The sequence below is a fragment of the Mesitornis unicolor genome, unplaced genomic scaffold (assembly GCF_000695765.1).
Source record: "Mesitornis unicolor isolate BGI_N332 unplaced genomic scaffold, ASM69576v1 scaffold6082, whole genome shotgun sequence".
NCBI lineage: Eukaryota > Metazoa > Chordata > Aves > Mesitornithiformes > Mesitornithidae > Mesitornis > Mesitornis unicolor.
In genome coordinates, this window is record NW_010171107.1 from 1 (window position 1) to 22,868 (window position 22,868).

At 38.5% G+C, this 22,868-nt stretch overlaps 1 protein-coding gene across 3 annotated transcripts in view; it reads right to left on the reverse strand.

Moving 5' to 3' along the window:
* Positions 1-15,417: 15,417 nt before the first annotated feature.
* Positions 15,418-22,868, reverse strand: part of HEATR5A (HEAT repeat containing 5A) — a 49,488-nt gene continuing 42,037 nt past the window's right edge. The window contains exons 29-35 of one of the 3 annotated variants that reach the window (XM_010179903.1): positions 22,420-22,547; positions 21,939-22,086; positions 20,979-21,251; positions 18,830-19,051; positions 17,873-18,030; positions 16,266-16,479; positions 15,418-15,991 (exon numbers count right to left, since the gene is read on the reverse strand). In XM_010179903.1, the coding sequence (XP_010178205.1) occupies positions 15,690-15,991; positions 16,266-16,479; positions 17,873-18,030; positions 18,830-19,051; positions 20,979-21,251; positions 21,939-22,086; positions 22,420-22,547 (1,445 nt within the window). In that variant the 3' untranslated portion in view covers positions 15,418-15,689. Of the gene's footprint in view, positions 15,992-16,265; positions 16,480-17,872; positions 18,031-18,826; positions 19,052-20,978; positions 21,252-21,938; positions 22,087-22,419; positions 22,548-22,868 lie in introns of all 3 variants that reach the window. The other 2 variants (XM_010179905.1, XM_010179904.1) reach the window with 2 other exon arrangements.

Here is a 22,868-nt window from a genome sequence, read left to right on the forward strand (position 1 = left end):
GGCAGGAGCGGGAGTTGAGGTCTGCCCTGCCTGTCCGCCGCTCCCCTGGCTTGGGTGGCCTTTCCCTGGCTGCATGGAGTTTATTATTTTATTTTTTTTTATGGTTACACGTCACTGTATTTCCTGCCGTATTCTAGTTATTTACTTCAGTACAGTATTCTTTATATTTACGAAGGGGGGGCTAATACCTTTCAGAGCCCAGTCTTGAATCAAAATGCTTTGATCCAGCTCCAGCAGAGGAGTGATGGTGAATGGATTTAAACAAGGCAGTAATGGGCCTTTGAAAGCAGAGCTTTTAACTTGCCCTTATCCTGCACTGCATTTGAGATACTGCAGCTGTGCTGCGTAGCTTGAGACACGTTTGGCAGAGTACACCCCCTGCCAGAGGTGCTGCAAAATGCTGTAGGATTGCTCAGCATATGGTAAAAAATAACAACTAAAAGGAAACAAACTGCTATAAATTTAAAATCAAGGACTAAAAGGACTTCATAGCAAACTACTATAAATCTAAAATTAAGGGCTAAGAGCGAAGGATATCTTCAAAATAATTTCCTTCTCTGTCAGATGAGATGCGTATTTTCTAAGGAATTTAAGCCTATTAATATAAGTACAGTAAATAAGATTATTTTCCATTTGAGTGTCACTCCTACCTGCCTCATAGACATTTCCTGTAATTAGGAGGCTAAAACTGCACACTGAACAAAAAGGCAATAGCAGTCGTGCTTGGTTAAAACTTGCTGAATGCAGACTTTTTGTTTTCTTTCAAGTTGTAGTAACACCTCTAGAAAGTGTTATCTTTATTGCTGCAGGTTTTCTTCAAAATACAAGAACAGGAGTTCCTTTGTCTCTATTTCTGATCTCTAAGGCAGCTTAGCCTTTCTGTCTTAGAGTATTACGTCTCTCTTAACTGCCACTTGTTCCAGCCCTGCCAAGATTTACATGTATATCCTTTGCCTACCCGTGTCCTTCAGAGGTCAGTGATACTCCTTATATGCTTAAAGTTAAGGACGTGAGGCAGTGGGAAGGCTGAGTCTGCAGTCTGTAAATTTAGAAACTCGATCTTCTTTCACTTTCACTGGTGCAGAAGTAGCAGCAGAATTAGGCCAAACTTATAAGAGGTGAATCTGCTAAATGTCCTCCTTCCTGTTGCACAACGCTAGAAGAGTTTCCTTTGCTTTTTATTGTGAAGAGAGGTTTCAGGTAAAGCAACATTATTACTTTCTTCTGAAGAACAAAGACAAATGCTCATTTTCAGTTGTAAAGACCAAAAATTTTGAAATCAAACAGATGTTTCACTCTTTTCACGTAGGCTGCACTTTCTGGTTTGGGTATCTTTGGACAGATACACGCTTACCCATGGAGATGAGGTAATCAAAGTAAAGATCAATTTAGGAACAAAATAAGAAAAATCAATATTGTACATGCAAAGAATAAAAATAATATGTTTTAAATACTATAAAGTAGGAGTACTATACTTAAAAACACTGGAGATAGCTTTCAGTGCTGTGCATCTTTATTTCTAAATGAATGAACATAAATGGTTTGATGTTCTGTTGCACTAATTGCCTGATTTGATACATACTGTTGTTTTATATTAAAGTGTATCAAGTAATGTATTACAGCTGTAGTCAGGAATCAATTTTTTTTTCATCGTGATACATGTGTAATATTTAAGAGTTTGTTAGTGATTTTTATTCCTCATTACAAGATTTTTTCTCCCTGGAAATAAATGGAAAAAGAATAAATGATCTGCTGATTAGATAATCCCTGCTTTGCTGATTATATACTTCTTACAGCACGGTCTGATTGTGGTTCCATGGATATGGTTCTTGATCTGATTAACACTTTTTCCACTTCATGCGCTGACTGGGCATTCAATTTGTTTTCAAACAGTGCTCCATGAAACTCCACCCTCATGAGACCCTACCTGGAGTACTGTGTCCAGCTCTGGGGCTCCCAACATAAGAAGGACGTGGAGCTGTGGGAGTGGGTCCAGAGAAGGTCAGTGAAGATGATCAGGGGCTGGAGCACCTCTCCTATGAGGCCAGGCTGAGCAAGTTGGTGTTGTTCAGCCTGGAGCAGAGAAGGCTCTGGTGAGACCTTATAGCAGCCTTCCAGTACCTGAAGGGGGCCTGCAGAAAAGATGGGGAGGGACTCTTTATCAGTGAATGTCGTGGTAGGATGAAGGGTAATGGTTTTAAACTGAAAGAGGGTAGATTTACAGTAGACATTAGGAAGAAATCCGTTACTGTGAGGGTGGTGAGACACTGGCACAGGTTGCCCAGGGAAGCTGTGGATGCCCCCTCCCTGGAAGTGTTCAAGGCCAGGTTGGACAGGGCTTTGGGCAACCTGGTCTGGTGGGAGGTGACCCTGCCCATGGCAGAGGAGTGAACCAGGTGATCTTTGAAGGTCCCTTCCAAGCCAAAACACTCTGTGATTCAATGAAATATATCACAGCAAGTGGTACCCCTCAAGGTACTGTTTCAGACTCCCTCTGTGTACAGCATGGATACAGACTAGGACTACCTCTTCAAAAGTGGCTGCTCTTTAATATTTAATAAGAAATAAATCAGTAGCAAGTAAGAGTACAGTTAGCAGTAAGAAAGACATAAGAATTGCATCAGTCATTTTTGCAGAATTACTTGCTTTCATCTGAATTTTCACGCGAACAAAGTTTTGTTCAGACCCCTGAATTTCCAGCCTGAGGCTGTCATTCGGTTAGTGCTAGGCCTAAGCATATTGAGGAAGAAGGGCTTTACGTGGATTAATGCAGCCAGATGGGGAAGGCAAGTAATGCCCTGTATTGAAGTGACAAGAAAGGACACTTGACTGTTATAGCTGCTTTGAGGAAAATCGCGCCAAGCATGGTGTGAAACTTGTGAGATCAACCACAGTTCCCTGCGCTTGTACAATGTACACAGTGCTCATTCAGCTAGAAAATTACCTAAATTCTAACATCAGCTGACACACACTTTGTGTGTGACCTTGGCCTAATCCCTTAATCATTGCATGTCTCCATTTCCTCCCTTATGAAAAAACAAGATAGTAATGCTGGAGTCAGAAATGTCTTGTCATTTATGGAACTGTGAGCTGCTGAGGCATGTTACTATATTAAGTCTTCAATAATACCATAAACCAGAATTCCTCTTTATGACTACACTTGAGCAGACCACACGTGTGACTGAAGATGCTTTTGGAAATTGGGCCACATAAGGTCAACATCGATTGACCTTTGTAGAGCGTGATACTGACCACTGACTAGCATTTTTGCTGTGTGTTTACCTGCAAATTAAAACTTGGCTTTTAAAAAGAAAACATTAGTACAGTTACTGCCATAATGTTACATCATGGACATACAAACCACAGAGAAATAGGCCATGGAGGGTAGAAATGGTCAGGAATTGGAGGGCTGCAGAGGCAGATTGCTTTGAGATGTGTTATAAAGGATACCCCACTTGATGCAGCTGCTCCATAAGATGACATTGCAGGTGTTCTCAAAAGGATTTGATTCTGTTTGAAAAGAAGTTGTATATGTCTAGAATTCTGCAAAATCTCGGGACAGAAAGAAAACCCACATTTTTTCACTTATTTCTGCTTTTACATTATGTTCAGGCTGGTATTTTCTATACAGTTTTAGCTGATAGCAGAAGGAAAAATCTATTGCAAATACTTTTTGTGTCACAGCATGATAGTAAGGATTGTAAGCCTCAGATAGGAATGATCGGGCTTTTGTTACAGGAAACACAAAACTCTGGCCAAAAATCAAGCTGAAATACATCCACAGTTCAGAACAAAACAAGAAATCTCAGACTCCTCTCTATATTTTTAATTGATACAGAAGCTAGAACCTTGACTGATGTTTTTGTTACCCGTACTGCCCACCTCTGTACATAAGCCAAGTTGATGTTTCCAAAAATATCCCTCCTCTAGAGTAAATAGAGGGTGACATAAACAGACCCTGAACACCTCCACGAATTTAATGGAGTGGTTTCTGCAAAAGGCCGGTGTTGTGCCCAGCCAAATAAAAGTTAGGATATTTACGGATTATTTATCCTTTTGCTTTAACACCTTTTTCTCTGCCACCCACACAATAATGTAGTAGAAAACAGTGAATGTTCTTACTCCTCCAGAAACAAAATATGAATAATTCCACACATTTCATTTTCTTGATGAATATTACACTTTCAAAGAAAAAGTAAAAAATGTTGACTACACATTTCAAAGTAAGGAGGGCAGATATTACAGAAACTTCCTTGTATCAGGCAAGGTTTAGTTTTACAGAATTCAGCTATTTGAAATTACTTACTTCTTAAGCATATTGTTAAAAACATCATCTTCTAGGAAATTTATTTTTTCATGTGTAAAATGCAGTTGGTAAAACGCCTTTTTATTTAGATCCTCCCATGTTATCACGGTCTCTCCCTAGCCACTTCACTGTTGCCCAGGTCTGGGGAGCACAAACACGGTGTCAGCGCCTTGACTTTCCAAAAGCAGGTGCCAGTTGTTGCAGCCCTGGCAATGGCCAAGGGATCCTGTGCCCGTTGCGCTGCCCAGCGCGTTGGCGGTGCGCGCTCTTGCGCAATGCGCTGCAGCAGGCGCTGCGCGAGAGGTCGCCTCTTTGGGAGGCCGGGTGTTGCAATGACCCATGTTGGTGTGGTGAGCTCATGACCGACGCTGACGTGGTGGGTGTGCGAGTGACGTGGTGGCGGCCGGCGTTTATGGAGCCACGGGGCTGAGTCACTGCTGCTCCTGTTGGACTCCTCCTCAGGACAGCGTCAGCTTCCTGTAAGGTTCTCATCCCCAGAGCTGAGTGAACAAACACGGAGATGCGCAGAGGAGTGTGGCTTCCAGAAAACTGCAAATAATCCAAAATTACCTTTCTTCTTTCTGAAATTGCCAGTCAAAATCATATATATTATAGTGCTTTTTCCTAAGTAAACTCACCTACGTGAGGATTTTTTTGTTGTTGTTTTTGTTTTTAAAGTATAAATTTTCTTTTTTGGTGTTCCAGGCTGGGGAGTGAGAAGTGGGTAAACTTTATATCACTTTACTCCGTTCACCTTCAACTGTATCACTTATTTGGACATAAAATAGCAAGTAACTCATCGCCACTGCCTGCCCTCACTCATATCCCTTCCACCTCCAATTGTCAACGAGAAAGAGAGGCAGAAATTAGGCAAGTTACCTATTTCAGGCTGTTGGCTGTAACCTATCCACCAGTAACATTGGCAACAGCAAAAAACCTCACTCAAAGGCAAGTGCAAGGCAAGATCAATGACTCAGATCCCAGTATTTCTTACTGGTTTTAGTGGCACAAACCAGGTTGTAACTTTCTGAATCAAGAAATTAATCAAGATTTGGGATTTTTTCTTCCTAGTTTTACTCCCTTGTTATGGGAGTAAAACACATCTAATCCTCCCAAGCATCTGATGAGGCTCCCAAAATGTCAATGAAGTATTAGAAATGAATTTCAATGATCTGTGCTGATGAGAAGATTTACAGTAAGAAGAAAGTGTCTTAATCACCAAGTTATTCTTCTATATTCTGGGATTAAAAGCCTCAGCTACTTAGGGTTTTGTTAAAAAAAGAGTGTAATTTTTACAGACTTTAAAGCTTTCTAATGCTTTTTACTATTCTTGTAATGGAATTATGCCCTATTCACCACTGCTGAATGTCTTGACACGAAAAAGAAGAAACGGTCTCAAGCTCCTAAAACCTGAATTTCTGGATTAGTTGCTAATTGCCCCCTCTATTACTTTTTAGTTGCTAATTAGACCCCTCTACTCTTTTTTTTCTTCTTCCCAGGAATTATACCGTGTCTAAATCCAATTTGGTGTATGTTCCAAATTTTCCTTTGCAGTCTCTCCAGTATCTTTTGCTTCCTTTCTCCCTTTTTTGTTCCAGACTAAGGTTTACGTGCAAGGTAATCTGAGTTCCCAGGTACTTCCAGTATTTTAAATTAAGGTTTGGCTACCAAAATGTTTGAATTTTATTTGAACGGTGCTTAAGTGTTGCTCAGGCTGTTGCTTTGAGGTTTCAGAGCCATTGGATCGGAATGCTCTTTGTAACATAACGTTATGCTCAGCCTCATGGCAGAGTTCAGATCAGTCCAGATGTCTCAGGAGAGCAATAAGTGGTGGACCAACATGGAAAAAACCCCACATTTTTGTCCATTTCAATACTTAAACCAGTTCCACAAACTTCAGCTTGGAAACCAAAGAATATCAGTGACTGATCAGATACGGCAAATACTTGAGAAAATGTAGAAAGATGAAGTTAATCTCAGAACAGACCTTTCACAAAACCATCCCATCTGTCTTTCTGATTCTGAAGTATTTTGAACAAGAAGTGGAGTAGTGTGATTTTAGACCAGAAACAACCCAGGAAAAAAAGGTTCTCTTAGTTTATGTGAACACTTTACCATATAGTGAAATATAGTCAAATTTCTCAAATTTACAAGTAATGTTGTCAAATCATTATAGTATTTTTATTTTTCCAGTGATTATGTTGTGTTCAGAATACCATATTGCTACAGTGTTAATTACTGAGAATTTCTTCGCCAGTTTCAGTGATCTAGTTGGCATGATAGAAGTCAACAGCGACTGAATTGTAGTTCAGCTAAGAAATGGAATAATCTTGGATTTATGAATAGGAAAACGTTCAAAAGCTCAACCACTTCGTAATCATCATTTGGCTGTGGAACAACTCTGTTCCCAAGGTCCATTCAGCAACATTGGTGTAGCTGTGAACGAAGTCAGAGGCTTTAATTTCTGGAGAGCATTTGCTACCAAGCAACTATTAGGACTTCTTAGCCAGACAATCTGTGCAACAAGTATCTTATTTGCATGAGAATAGTCCATGTAACCTCAATATGTGTCTATAAAGGTTGATAAAGCTGGCACTTTGAGAATAATTAGACCCTCTCAGGTGGGGGGGGGGGGACGACGAACAAGGGCATAGCAATATTCACAGAACGTTTTCTCTGGAACCTCCATGGTTTGTTTCCATTTCCCCTCTCCTCAAAAGGGTGACAAGCACATTTATTTGTGCTTTGGAAAATCGGTTCCCCTCCTAGGCCCTGTTTTGTGCAGACTGTGATATCAGCGGCTTCCATTTCTTCAGAACTGGGGAGCAAGAAGCAGCTGTAATTAAAGCCTGAAGGTATTGACCCTCTCTTCCCTGCCCTGGAGGAACTGAGCTGCTGCCAGCAATTACAGGGAGCTGCCAGTTCCCTGGGATCACCACCACCAGGAACCAGTACGTGCACCCTGGTCCATCTCCCTGCCCCAGAAAAGCTCACCTGCCACTGACGTGACAAACACTTCCCAACTCTCTGCCTTCTTTCTGGCCTCTGAACGCCCTCCAAGGAATGGTCTTTATTCCCAAAGACTACCCACCGGCTTAGCTCAAAATCCTAATGTAAGAACAGTGGTGAAAATGTTGCAATTCTGAGAACTCCTTGTAAGTAATCTCGAAATCTTTTGGTGAAAACATAAGCAGTGTGTGTGCATGGGTGTTGTAACCAATGCTGAAAAAGCCATGGAAACTAAAGCCTGCATCTGCTGCTGCAGTTGGTGAATTACATAGTTTCAAACTCGTCTTCCTACTCTGTCTTCATACTATTTAACCATTTTCTTTTTTGTCTGTGAAACAAACACTGCTTTTGATGAAGTTTCTGTGATCGTGGTGACCGTTTTCATGCGATCCAGTTGTGGCTGGATCTGCATAGTTTGTTAACAGGTGTAGAGTCCCAGTACCGCGTGCAAGTAACTTTGCATTATTTTTTATAGTAATGTCATTAATTTGTCTCATCCTGTGCTGCTACTACAAAGTGTTTTGTTTTGATTTACATGGATGGTTGGTGGTCTCTTTCTTCCTGATGATAAATAATGCACAGCACAGTAGAGAACAAGCAAAGCTAATGTATCAAAAAATTGTGTGAACTGTACTAATCAGAGTATTTTCATTTGTAGAATATTTTATAGGATTATAGTCAACTATTAAGCTATGATATCTCACACAGGCTGTTTTGAAGCAATGAATCAACTAGGTAACTGATTTAATTATTATTTTCTCTTCCTCCTTTTACTACCCATGTGCATGCCTCTTGTTCTGCTTCCCCCTTGCTTCTTCTCTGTCCTGTCCTCATCCTTCAGCACTTCTTTGATTTGAAAGCTAATCCCTCAGGAATGTTGTTGCTCTCTCTGCTCCTTTGCTGCTGCTTTTCCCCCAGTCTGTCCCATCTTCACCGCAACCTCTCTTGGTTCACTATCTGGAGCATATTGCCCTCTAGCACTTTTACCCAGCAGAAGTCACTCAGCAAGTCACAGCTGGGTGTTGGCTACCTCAAGGTAGGGAAGACAACCAGAGAAGATCTCTAACAGTGAGTTGCACATAGTTCCTCAATATTAACACGAGCAGGAGCTGATTTTAAATACTTGCTTGTCTGTCTCAGTTCTTGCACTTACTAGAAACACATAAAAAGTGACAAAAGTTTTTAAGATTCAGTTGTTTTGAGGGAATCCTGCGTAGTCAAGGTACAGCTTCCCAAACCTAGAGAGTCAGGAGAGAATCCCTGACAGTTAATATATTCATTATCTCCTAAAGGAGGAAATTACAGCATTGAAAGTCATTCCTTTAGTCAATGTCTAGAACAAGCCAGTGAAGAATGCTGTATGAGTCCTGACCACCAGTCATCAAGTTGGTCCAGCCAAGACGTACCGCAGCCTGGAACAGCAATTTTCCACAGCCAACACTTGGTGAGCTGCTGTCTCCTCTCACTGATCTATCCAAGTCACTGGATTTTTTGGGCAAATTTCATATAATGGAAAAAAATTATTATCACATAACTACACAAAGGTGGTCTGTCATATGCAGAAGAGTTGCAGCCACGTTCATCACTTCAAGCTTGACAAACCAGGTAAGTTCCTGCTCCCTCTTGCCTTTCCTGTTCACAGAAGCTTTGCAGTAGTTGTCTCATCTTCCAAAGCTGCTTCTGTGGACTCTGCTCTGTAGCCAGTATCTCCAACAGCCTTTCCTCTTCTGCCTTGGCCAGAAAGCTTCTTTCTTTATGAATGACTGCTGCTTATCATAAATCATCGCAGGTCATGGTTCTACAAGTTGCTGCAAGTGCACAGTACCTAGCAGGACTGTAATTGTGTTAAGATGATGACAGGCTTCACCAACTGGTGCTCTGAGAGACATCAAGGAGAGACATGCTTGCACTGTGGCACAGGCCAATGTGAAGAAGAGCTCATTCTATGTATCATTTGGATTTACCCACAAAATCTACTTGCATTTGACTGCCAACAGTCTCAGCATGGTTCCAGGCTACCAGGAGTCTCTGAGCAGCACACGTACACACACCTTAGAGTTCTCGAGTGGTGGTAGCTGCATGGTCCAGGGGGATCGCAGAACAGGCACCTGTGTGAGCAGGTACTTAAAGAAACCTTCTAGAAACATAAGGGATTTCCTACTTGGAAAAAAAAGGTATTCACTCAGAGCTGCTGCAAGTTCAGCTGCCTTCAGACAGAGAAAGCTACTTTGGTAGTTCAGACCATGCCCACTGGCTGCCTTTCGTCCCTGCACCTACAGGGTAGGGCTATGGCCTTTTGCCACATCTCCAAGGCTATGTAGGAAAATCGGGATAGAAGGCTGCAAGCCTTTCAGCTCTGAGGGTCCACATCTATATTTACTGTATGGTTCAGAGAGTGCTGAGAACTATGGGTGTTGGTCCTACTCAAGACTGCTCATTCTTGAGTACTTGTCTCCAGCTAGCTTGAGAATTTTCTTTTTACAGAAGTAAATTATTGTTGGCCTCAAAAGGGAACTAGGAGGAATACGGAACAAGAAAAGCCTATCTACCCTCCTCCCTACCCCCCATTACTGTGCGCCTTGACTCCCTGACAGCTACACATGAGATTGCATCGTGCCCCCGATCGGAGATGAAAAACCATTTACTTGTATTGTCTCTTTTATTACCCCTCTTCATCCCATCCTCGCTCATTTAATAAATATCGTTGATGGAGTATCATAAAAGAAAACTGATTTTTTTCCTATAGGCAAATTCTTTTATTCCTCTAACTGAATTTCAGGTAAATTTAGTGGCAACAGCTTGAACCAGTTATCCTTGTATCTGTGCTTCCTGTAAAACATACAAACATCTGTGATGATTTTTTCTTGGTGTTTGCCACGAACCTTACATGAGAGGGGATGAGGTTAAGAGCATTTGCCTTCATAATGATAGGTTGTATTTTCAAATTGCATAATATTTCTATTTCTAGACATAATTCAGAATGGTTTCCAGAATCCTGGAGGCCTGTACTTCCACAGAAAATGTCTCATACAAAACCCTCTCCCTTTCTTGCAGAAAAGGAGACCAAGAACTGAGGCATTAGGCAGAAAAAAATGCTTACAAAAATGAAATGAAATGAAATAAAAATCTTCCCCAGAGAAGGTTGTAATAAAAAAGTAGCAACAGGGCATCTTGGCAATTCTATATTGCATTTCATTGGCAATGAGATAAATCACATTTTAATACAAGAATATTAACTCTGGTTTAGAAAAATATCCAATTTTAGGCTAGACAATTGCAAATCATAAGGCAGTCGCTTAGAAAAGGATTTTATCAATCTTTTCCATTACTAACTTTAGCTTCACACCAGCAATTTCCAGAAACAGGCTTTCCTCATCTGCAAACTTGTTTACATATATGAATAACACATTTTTTCTGTGCAATAACTGCCCAAATCAGCACATATACTAAGATGCATCCCGAGAGCAGGCTCTGCTGCAGCTGGTACCCATCATCCCCATTTGGTTTTTCGTGTGAGCCCTGCTGTTAAGCAGCTGGAGTGCAAGCACAGAGGAGGAGATTTGATGCCACATTCTACCTTTTAGAATCTGATTCTGCGCTTCAGATGATGGGGACCACAGAAATAAGAATTGGACCATAGAGCAAAATTTATAGAGGGCTGCAGAGCGAGTGAATTTGGGTTATTCTACCACAGATTCCTTCAGGAGGTTTTGGAAGTCTGCTTTTGCTTTGGCCTGTTTCTCAGAAAAAAAAGTCTTCAGCCCTACTTCAGCTATATTTAGATGTCACTTCCCCTGTCATTGTTAAATGTAATGAACCATTTATTCTCCAGAGAATCCAGAGAACATTTTAGGGAAAAAAAAAATCTACAGCTGTACATCAAAACTGAAATATGAACCACACAACATTTTGGAGAGGTTGGTGGTGTAGCACTGGCATATTTAGTGTTCCCTTGCATGGACAGCATAAGGTATCAAATGCATCTGTGTAACTTGATTCTACATTATCAACTTTCAGTATTCATTATTTAAAAATACCTTAGGGGCAGGTAACACGTATCATACCTGGCCAAACATGCTTTTTAGTTTTTATATCTTTGTAGCTATAGCCCACTGTCATTAAATAGCTTGAGCAGTAGATACGAAAATCAACTGCTTGCTACATACTTGAGGTAATTGGAGTCCTGTGTGAAACATCATCTACAGCAACAGCTTGAGCGTTGCTCGATGTGAGCGCTACGGACAAATCTGACTTCTTTTATCCTTTGGCTGCATGAAAGTACAGTTTAACTTTAAATTGGCTATTTTTAAGCATCAGAGATTGTAACTCAACAACTATTTCATTATGTCTATTTTAAGAGAAACTTCACTTGTCACTGTGCTACAAAGCCACGTGGGTTTCTCGTGGGCAGAAAGCAACATGTAGGAATTCCCACAGGACCAGGGCTGCTGAGCACTGGCCAAGCAGCGCTGCTTTCAGGACACAAGGGAGTGACTTCCTGTGGTTTTTGACACCACAGTGCAGAGAAGTAGAAAAATAATCTACCTCACTGTGTGTTCTTTTGTTTAAAAATGTGAAGAGTGTTAATTTTCTAAGGATTTTTCCCCTTGCCTTCTTGCCTTGCTTGAAGTATTGGCCAAATTTTTCAACTGGAAGAAAACATGAGCAGTTTATTAGTAGAGCACTATTGGTTAGGAAACAACATGCTATTCTAGAAAACAGCTTCTGACTTGTTGTCTACTGAAATAGAGTTACATTTCAGGAAGCTGAAAACTAAAAATGTATACCTAGCAGTGAGCTTAGGGATGAAGCTTTAGAGGAGACCGTCACAGTAACCCCTTATACACAGTTACTGCCAGAGATACGTCCAACTTCATTCCAATTAAAACTACATTGGAATTCTACTAAATTAGCAGCCAGCTCCCTACTAAGCAGTGTTACTATTTCTTCTGATAAACCAGCAAACTATCCTAGATCACTCCATCCCTGCTGCAATTGCCACGACTCACATTGTTACTGCCGTGGCAGTCTTATTAAAAAAAAATCCCTTTGGAAATGCCAATTATTATCTGACTTTTATTAATAAAAACCCTGTATGCTTCCTGTGCATTTGGTAATCCTATTTAATGGTGATACATGCATCGTTTGATGCATCTCTCAGCCTGAAGGTGACTGCTGCTCTTTGGAACCTGTCTCCAAGTTATTCCAGCCTAAGCAAGACTATTAGAAATGCTGCTTATTCAGCTGGAGTGCTACACACTTATATCAAATTAAAACCAACCACATCCTAACTGTGTGATGCTTTTGCACGATTTTGACCAATTCTGGTTTGTTACAGTCAACAGAAAGTTGTCTGCAAATAATTTTTGCATAGTACTCAAATACTACATTCCATGATGTACCCCTATTTATACAAATGCTTAGGCATAGGCAGGACCTTTTGTCACACAAAAACATTAAACTTTTTAAATAAACAGTGGAAACACACAAGGTAAATAGTCATGGAGACCACATGCTTTATTGCAAAGACAGCTTACTGGATGAATATTTACTGGTGCTGGAAGAGAAATGGCAAAAAAAAAACCCCAATCAGCAAGGAGGCATGGGACACAGAACAGGAGTGGTACAAGTGAGACTTTGGTTTCTGGTTAAACATGTTTGGCTCTTCTTGTTTGATTAAACATAAGAGCTTGAATGCCAAGAAATGCCTAAAAAAGAAGAGTGGTGTTAAAACCAGAAATGCTCTGTGGTCTTCCTTATTTCTTAAGGAAAAAAGAAATATATGCAAATTCTCTGTAAATAAACAAGACTGCATCAAAGACATCTGACATCTAAAGCCATATTCTTTTTATAACTGAAACAAGATTACATCTGTAAGATTAATTTATAAAATCTTACATAAGTAGATTTTTTCACGTGATCCAACTTGTTTTAAATGCGCGTAATAAAGCACAACTCAGGGCATGGGTATTTTTACTATGTGAATAAATTAATTATCTGGATAAATTAAGCTCACACATATGCCCTAATTTACAGTAGACATTAAGAATTAGCAGTAGTTCTCTTTATTGAATCTAGGTTTTGTTTCTGCATTTAAAATACACAGATATGTTGAAAATGGTGCTTTTCCACACGTGGCTACAAGACTTGGCCAGGAAACATCAAATCCCATAATTATGGCACTTCTCAGTGAGTCAGATGTGAGCTACTTATAATGAGATCCTCTAAGAAATCTAGGACTAAGCTCTTCTGGACTTTAATTTTTGGCTTTTAACAGCTTTGCTTGATGCTCTCGCAACTTGAGCATGCATCTTAAAAGTTTTTAAGCGAAGTAGGACTTCATCATATTGTATTATCAACATTAAGCTTTTTTCCCACTAATATTTGTAATGCTGTTCTTATGCATTACAGAAAATGAAAAAAGTAGCTGCATATACCTACTGTAGCAACTAACTTTCTCAACAATATTTTTGGCCACTTTGACAATAAACATGAGATGAGTTTCATTTAAAAGTTTCAAGTCCCATTAAGAATTGATATGATTTTCCAGGAGTGGCACTGAGAGGGAAAAAAAAATAATGTGCCAGTAAAATTTGAAGGGAAAAAAAAATCCTAATGAGATAAAGTAACTGTCAAATTTAATGTAAATCCCTTAAAACCCAGCCAACAACTACAGATTTGACTGCAATGAAGAAGTGGAACAAAGAACTTCTGGTTCTCTGGGGATAGATGGAAGGCATCTCAACCATCTTCCCATAGTTCACATATTTCAGCATCTGACACAGACTTTATATGTTTAGAAACTGGTTCTATCTGCTTGATCTTACTTATTTACCCATTGTGCTATATGGAACAGACCTGCAATGTCAAGTCACAGACCTGGGTGCATCCAGCCCAAACATTTCTTATTGGTTTCTTTGTGGCAGCATGCAAACATTTTCTTTCTGTCCTTAGAGGTCCTCTGCTGCTGGGTAAAATGACTAAGACAAATCTTAAGTGAAGAAAATTATTAGCTTTATTTCTGTAAATTAGAAAGATGAATTGTTAGAACGTTGATCAAATGGTTAATTCTGTACAATTTACAATTATATTTATATACAAAACTTATAATAAAATACAGTACATCACACTTTTCCTGAGTCACAGTGTGTTTCTCAGTTCTGTAAAACCTTTTTTTCTTCATTCTTTTGAAGTAATTAGATTCAAAAAGGAAATACTATCCTCAGTTTGATAGTGTTTGGTTTAGATAATACTGGTATTAAGAAAGAAGTCAATCCACTATATGTAGAAAATACTTTATAGCCATTGCAATTTTGATAGTTATTTTTCTATATTAAAATATGTTCCTTGATAAAAATGTTAATTATATATTCCTTATTATGAGTTTGTTGCACTTTATTTGACACAAGGCAAGCTGACTTCAGATATGTCCATCTCTCATTGCAGAGATACATAAATTTAGGTGAGTTACACGTACATATAACCGATCATTTAAAGATCAGGAAACATACGTCCAGATAGAGCAGATGTCTGAATCGAGGCACAGTATATTAGAACTGCTGTCCTATCCTGGACAAGATATGTAAGTTTCAATTGCCCGGCTAGCCTAATACAAAATTAACACAAGTATTCATCCTGAAAAGTGAGACTGTGTCAAGCAGCAAGGCACCAAGCCTGCAAATACTTACATGTGCATACTTAATAGTCCCACTGTGTAAAGCACTATGGAGTCCTCAGTGAAGAAGCATTGTAGACCTGTATTTAACACCAGCTGTTAAATCTCGGCCAGCTCAAGAAGTTATTAGGATTAAAGCTATCAATATTACCTTTACTGAGTTGAATTTTTTGAGATCAATAATAAATCTACTGTAAGGCTTACAAGGGTATTTAATCTGTTTACTTAATGATGCAGTGTGTTAAATTAGTAAGTAGGGTAGATTACAACCTGCAAGTAAATTTATGTCCCAGTTAAATCTAAAAACCAAATCAGGGTAACTTATTATTGGCAAACATTGATTTTAAACAAAATTAATTTTACTTAATGGCTAAGTGTGGGTTCCTCCTAAATATCTCCATGGTAAAGTTCAACTACACTTCTTTAAATGTACATTTCTTGTGTTTTAGTCCAAAGTAATCCAAAAATAGAGAGTAGATGATCTCTGACATTTATTCTATAGTATTTAGAGATGTTTAAGAAGTCTTACCCTAACAGAAAGTTATCTAGAGATTTGCTTTATCTTAAAAACTTTCTGTAATACTTCAGTGCAAACTGAAATATATGAGATCAACTCACAGCAATCCTACTCTGAATAAAAATTTAAAGGGACATTTTTTGCTGTTGATGTCAAAGTGCATAAAATGACAATATGAGATTTTAAAGAAAATTGGTCTTTAGCTGAATGCTTGAACTTTTCCCAGGACTCTTTGCATGTTTAGCAGTCTTCACTTTGATGTTTTCTTGATTGCCTTTTACAGCTGACTCAAGCCTGGCTTTCATGGTTGGAGAGGAAGCCATTAGTTTTTTAAAGACTGACGAGTACTGTGGACCAATCTGCATCAGATTTTGCAAAGCAAACTCATGTAGATTTTTTGCTGAGTTTGTAGCAGAAACCAGGGCATTTTCATCCAAAAGAAATGAAATAAGGATGGGAAGAAGGCAGGCCACCAAATGAGCACCTACAAACATTGAAAACACAACTTAAACATACACTTTTTAAAAACAGCTTCAAATTCTAACTAGAAGCATTTCTCTAAGTTAACATTTAACACAAACTACAAAGCTGCAAATGTTATTCGAGCTGTACAGTAAAAAGAACCAACATTCTTGACAGCGATTTTGTTAGCAATTGGTGTTCAGGACTGGATTTCTATTTGTTGTTTTGTTTTAATTTGTTACTTACGGCAACTTTCAGCATGTCTACTTTGGATAATAGTAATGGGAGTAACTTACGGTGCTCTTCCTCAGCTGTGGCTGTAAGAGCTATAACAACCTTTATTCCCTCCTGAATGACTTGAAGTTCTGCAGCATTTTCAGGTTTTACTTTTTCTGTTTCCTGCAGTTTTCCCACAATGGATGGTGCTAAAGAATGAATATAAGGATATGACACAGTTTTGTTTGGATGCTGAAAGATGGAGTGCAGCAGCTGGTAGCACTTATACTGTACCTAAAGGGAAAATCAAAGTTGCAGTTACCAAGTGTTATACCTAAAAACACAAGTCAGAGTGTTTTAAAATTCTCAGATTGTCAGATAAAATTTTAGGGAGGCAGAAAAATGTGCCTCACAACTTTAAAATTCATCAGATTGCAGCCCTCTAATAGATAATACTTTACAGGAGCATTATAACTTGTAATCAAATTATTAAGAGAAACTAGATTATGCTTCCTATTTCTTTTCACCAAGTCCTATACCTTCCTATATTTTTGAGTTAAGGAAAAATACTATTTTTGTGTGAAGATTATGCCATAGTACTGTTTTGAAAAATATAGTCTTGTAAAAATACAGCTGACTGAAAATCGGTGCTTAAAATATAAGCATTACCTCTGTCAAACTGTGGGCACAACTTCAAAAAGCCTCAAATGGTGCAGTAGCCTACATGTCATTGGAAGTGAATAGGACCAAAACTGTCAAGTTCCTACACAACTTCTGAAAGGCTCAGATGCCTAAACACTCAGATAAAATCTGCAAATGCATACTACCATTTTCTTGCAGTCATATTTGGCATCCCCACTTTCCTATCAGTGGAAACCAATGTTTATAATACTAGAAATGTATTAATATCTAAAAAAGTACAGCTTTTTCTCAAGCTAAAGGTAACTGTTTAATTTTTTTGTTACTACCTGGATATATAGAGAGAAGATGCAAGAAAACCAGTTTACAGTAAAATCCCAAACATGTTATTTTCAGAGCTGGACTCTCAGAGTCAGGAAGTCCCAACTCACAGAAAAGTCATTTGTATTTGTAATGATGTAAAATAGATTTCTTTCCCTGATACTTTGGTTTTTTAGATGAAGAATAGTAACAGACGAGGTGTGGCACTACAATCTAAAGCAACTACGTAAAAATATTTCTATTGGGTCAAAACAAAGCATTAACCTAGTTCAATGTGCTGCCTCCAGGAGTGGCTGGGAGCAGATGCTTATGGGCAGTAGAAGTTACATAGTGGTATTTGCTCCAGCTCCCCAAAACTCACAGCTGAGGGGTTTCCTGTGCAAAAGAGGGCATTTGTGTGTTGAAGACAAAATGAACAAATAAAATGAACAGGTGCCTGAAAAACTACATACCTGCATTGTGTACTTATCCATGTATAAATCTGTGTCTAATGCAATTTAAAAAAATAATCATAGGAATACTGTTTACAGAATAAAAAAAAAGATAAAATGCACTGTTGAACATGTTCCTGCTAACTTGTTTGAACTGTATTTTTAAATATAACAGATATAGTCAGGACAGAACTAACGGAAATCAACAAACAGGACAAGTGAAACAACCAAACAGAAAATAAACTGAAATCCATTTGATACAATACTGATATTCTTATAATTTCACCAGTACTTACAAGAGGATCTTTTGAGTCAAGTGTTACTTTAAACTTCTCAATACAACGCTTTTGAAGGCACTCTATGGTAGTAACTTCTGGACTGGCAGACATAACAAATACTGTAATAGCAGTGAGCAGGCTAAGTTCATCAAGTTCTTGGAGAAGCCCATCTACCGTCAATAAAGTAAGCAGTTTGTTAGATTTGCATTAAAAAGTAATTCCATGAATTCAAGTGTTACAAAGAGGTGGAATAGAATATCAATGTCTAAGTTTCTTCAAGAATCTCTTTTTTTCAGATACATCACATACTGCGATGCACTGACATGGACTTCAATTGTAATAAAAGGTAAGGCCAAAATGGGAATTCAGGAGTGGCTACATGAATATTTAGAAATAACAGCACACTCCTATTCCGTTGTTTCTCTGTAGAAAGTACAATGAGTATCTTTGAAGAGCTATATTAAGATACAACCTATTTTTAGAATGACATAAAATTTGCATTAAGAACATATATTCTTTTGCTATAAATTAAAAACCCAGCAATATAAACAAAAGTTCCAACAACAAATTACAACGTGGAGATCAAACGCAAGGAATGCTAAATGTACTACAAACTTGGGAAGTTGAAGCAGCAGCACACAGAAAACTAAATTTAAGACAAAAATATTTTTCCTTGAACTACTGTTTTAATATCCTTTGCTTCAACACAGACACTAATTCTTTGTGAAGAACCTGCATGCATTACAGCTGTCTTTTATGATCAACTGTACACTGAAGTCGTAACTCCTGTTTATTCCATCACACTGCACTGTGGCGTGACTTAGTACAGAGCTAAGCCTGCAATTCCACACCCATACCTTTACAGATGATGACTTCTCACATTCACTGTGGGGACAACATTGCACTATAGTTTGAACAGTACTTGGTTAGCCAACTAATTCACTAAGACATGAACCCAAAATTTATGCTTACCTTGATCCCAACAGTCAAGCACTGTAACCAAAGCACTACGCAGAAGATCAGTCCAAGCAGTCCGACTCTTCTCTGCTCGAGCCATGGGAGAAGACAAGAGTCCCTTCAGAGCTTGCAGAGATACAGCAACCGTCAAAGGTAGCTGGCCATCTTGCAATTTCACAGCAGTTTCTTTCAGTACTCCAATAATTAGGTACAAGATAGTAGGAAGAACTGAAACACTTCCTGTAAGCCAAAGCAAATTAATTTCACATAAGTTGAAAAATATTCAGGTACCTTTTACATTAAAAAAAATGACGCCGTTTTCCTGGATTCTCTTTTTTCACTTAGCAATGAAGACTACAGCGAAGGAAATTAACAGAGGGTAATTTCAAAACTGGTGAGAGGAAATACTTCTCCCACGTGATGTGTAGTTAGCCAAGGATGTCATTGCTCTAGGAAATCACTGGAGTCAAGAATTTAGTAAGATTAATCAGAAGATCTCAGATTAAAAATGTGCAAAAAAATTTCCTGGAATGATAATAAAAAACTCTAACAAACACTTTGGAAAAGAGGAGACCTAAGGAGAGAAGCACGTTATTGCACAGCCTACTGAGCAGATCTTCATCTCTCCCTGAGAATCTGATAGAAGACTGTCAGAGTAAGAGAATATTAAAGGAAAGAAAAAAGAAAGAAAAAAATCACAGGAGTATCTTGGCATAGCAGTTCTGTCTATTCTTACGTCTTTGGATCTAATAGTAATACAGAATTCTGTACATATTGGAGACAGTCTAGAAACGTGCTTACTTATGTGTTGCTCGTTTTAAGTTCTGGTTTAGCAAAGCACAGAGTTAAGCATATCACTTAATATGCTTGTGTCCTTCCCTAATCAGCAAAATGCTTATGGTTTTTAAGATTTTAATACATTTATGTTCCGAGAGACCTCTTGAATAGCGAGGGTACCTGACATATGCATAAATATTTTCTGAATCTGAGGACATCTACCTTCTATCTCTAAACAGACAAGTCTCTGGAAATTCACTGTTGGAATTCAGTAGGAAAAGTTATTTGAAAATTTTATTATGCATGCATATCATGACAGGTGCCTGAGGTAAGACACGTGGAAGTCACAGGATTATAACTTCAAATACCTATCAAAGAGGAAAAAAATTATGTGATACCACATAGGAGTTCTCTTCTCTTTGACTATATGAGTTGACTTTTGAGATGCTTCCTTATTCAACTGACTGTATAAATAAGCTTAAGCTCCTCATTTTAGTCACCTGACTTAAATGCTTAAGTTCTCTAGTGTAAACATCCCATCTGGTCTGATCCTGCAAGCTCTTAGTTTGTGGAATAACTTAATATTTTGTTATTAACAGTTTAAGACAAAAAGAACTACAGGAAGAAAAGAAAAATCACAGATTATTTTTCATACAAAATAACTGTGCTCAGATCTAAATGATGCTGTATTTGTTTAACAGCAAGAACTGCCTACTATTCCATTTGGAGTATGCTATCCCTCAACGAAGAATCTTGTAACGGAGAACATATTAAGAGAAAAGTATAAATTTCCAGGGATGGTAAATGCAAAAAATTGCATAAGGTGTAACACAGATACCTCAGGGAGGGACAGAGGAGTAGTGTAGAAATAGTTTATAATAATTCATATTATTACAATATTGAGGGGGAACCATCTTAAAGACTGGAGTGAATCCAAAATGAACGATGGGTACAATTCAACTGATCTAAGAAATCAACCATAACTCCTTAGAGCGGTTTCCTAATGTGCAAATGATGGCTTTTAGTAGAAGGTAACATGATACATTTCCCTTTTAAATGTAATTTGTATCTGCATTACAAATTCCAGAATAGAGCATTCAAATACAATAGAGTCACGTAGCTATCATATTCTTCCCCATACAAAATAAATCTATTAATTGCACTGCTACATGTGGAAGTAAAAGAAAACCTGCTCCATTAATTGCTTCAGTTTTGTAACTTGTTTTATAATCTGACAGTCAAAAACATAATTAGAACAGGAAACTGTCACAGGCAAATCAACAAAACTTGCTGCCAGATTTATCCAGCTGAGAAAATGAAGTAATAACGTGGGGGCTCGGAGGAGCCCAATATTCTTTTATTAATCTTTCCTTGTGATGAAACAGCATACCTTCAGGAGAGCAGATTGCAGGAACATCAGAGAGAATAACTAATGCTGCTGCTACCAGTCTACTTCCATCTTCTGACAATAACAGATGTTTTCCAGATTGAACTGCAGGGCTACAAGTTAATCTAGGGTTGAGCTGGGGAAGCTGTCTGACAAGAATACAAACACACAACTCCAGTGTTGCGAAGACTAATGATTTCCCAGGCACCAGTCCTCCTGTGTCTTTGCCTTCCCCAAATTCTGGTAACGTTTCCTTTTCTGCAGCACCATCATCAACTAAAACAAAAAGAAGAAATATGGCAGAAATCTGCAGGCTGTACCTCATTTCCAGAAAGTTTACTGTTTAAGACTGTTTCATCACCAAGTGATAATCTTGGTACATGTATATGTGCATGCATATGCATTCAAAGTTCTACTGGCAAACATCCATCCTTCTGAATAAGCAAACTATGTGCTGATTGTCAAAATGCAAAGGTGTGTGCAGTAGATTTAGAAGTACAGCGTGCTGAGGCACCATGCCAGTATTATGTCACTTGATATAAGTGTTTTGCTTCTTTTGGAATAAGAACTTTAGAAAGCTACGATCAGATTAACTAGTGGAGTCTGGCTTCTAACAGCTGTGTGTGCTGAGTCTCTCCATTGCTGTACTGCAGCTGATCCCAGCTTTTCATTAAGGCTCCTCCCTCCCTAACACCACACAAGACTGACCCAACTGCAGTTTCTCAGGCTTCCTCCTCACTTCATGCCCTCTACTCACCACCAAAACCACTTGCTATCTATCATACTGCCCAGTTTCTTATGTCCAGTCCAGGTGCTGACTCAGGTAAGCCAGGATTAGCCAGTAACTGTGGAACAGTTCAATTAAGATGCATTTTGGAATATCACCTTCAAGAATCCAGCCTACCAAAAAGGATCTGATTTAACTTTGATAATATGTATTCAGCATCTCATATATTACTGTACCTTCTGCGCTTCTCCGCTTTTCCTTCACATGTTCCTGAGCTGCAAAAAGAATCAGTCGAACCACTTCAAGGGCAGCAAGCTGAATATCAGGTGATTCTCTGGTCAGTATCAGTCGATGTAAAACATTCAGCAGCTCTACACCCAACTCCTACAGTAAGAAAAATGCTTACTATGTTCTCATTTTAATGCAGGAATTTTAGAAGCTTGTTAGTATTTGTTAAAGCCAAGAGTATTACTCTTATTAATCTCATTAAGGAACAGCATATAATTGATGCAATCACAGGAATTGGATTTTCTTCAACATCTAACTCCTAGCTCCCAGTAGCAGCAGTCCTGCTCGGTTCTCCCAACAAAATACTAATCATGGTAATTAAGAGATAAGGCACATAAAATTGCTAAAAAAACCCCAAGTAATCTTGAAAGTCTTTTAAACTAAAATTATACCTTAATTCTGAAGGACTTTTGATCATTAAGACATTACCTGATCACCACCTATTTTAGACCTCGGCCATGGAACATCGAAGAGTGCCTGTAGGGCACGTAAGCAAGCAATAATGTTCTCCATTGCTGCATCTGATCGAGGAGAGCAGAGAAATTCCACGCTAATTCCTGTAAGCATCAGAAGAAAAAAAACATATTAGCTTGAAATTTTAAGAAGTAATTTTGTCAGATACTAAGTAACCTAACAGTAGGTTGGAGCAGACATAGGAATAGTACTTGTATTTTATATTAAGTGAATTCATCTCCTACTGATAATATCTTGGGGCAAGCACTCCAAAACAATGAAAGAACTTCAGCTTCTAGACAGTATAAGATGCAGTCATGTGGTGATTAGCATGAATAAATAAATATTAAAAAAGAGCAATTTCTGAGGAAAAACACAAAACTCAAGGGTCAGTGAATAGGCAGACAATTCATAATGAGTATATA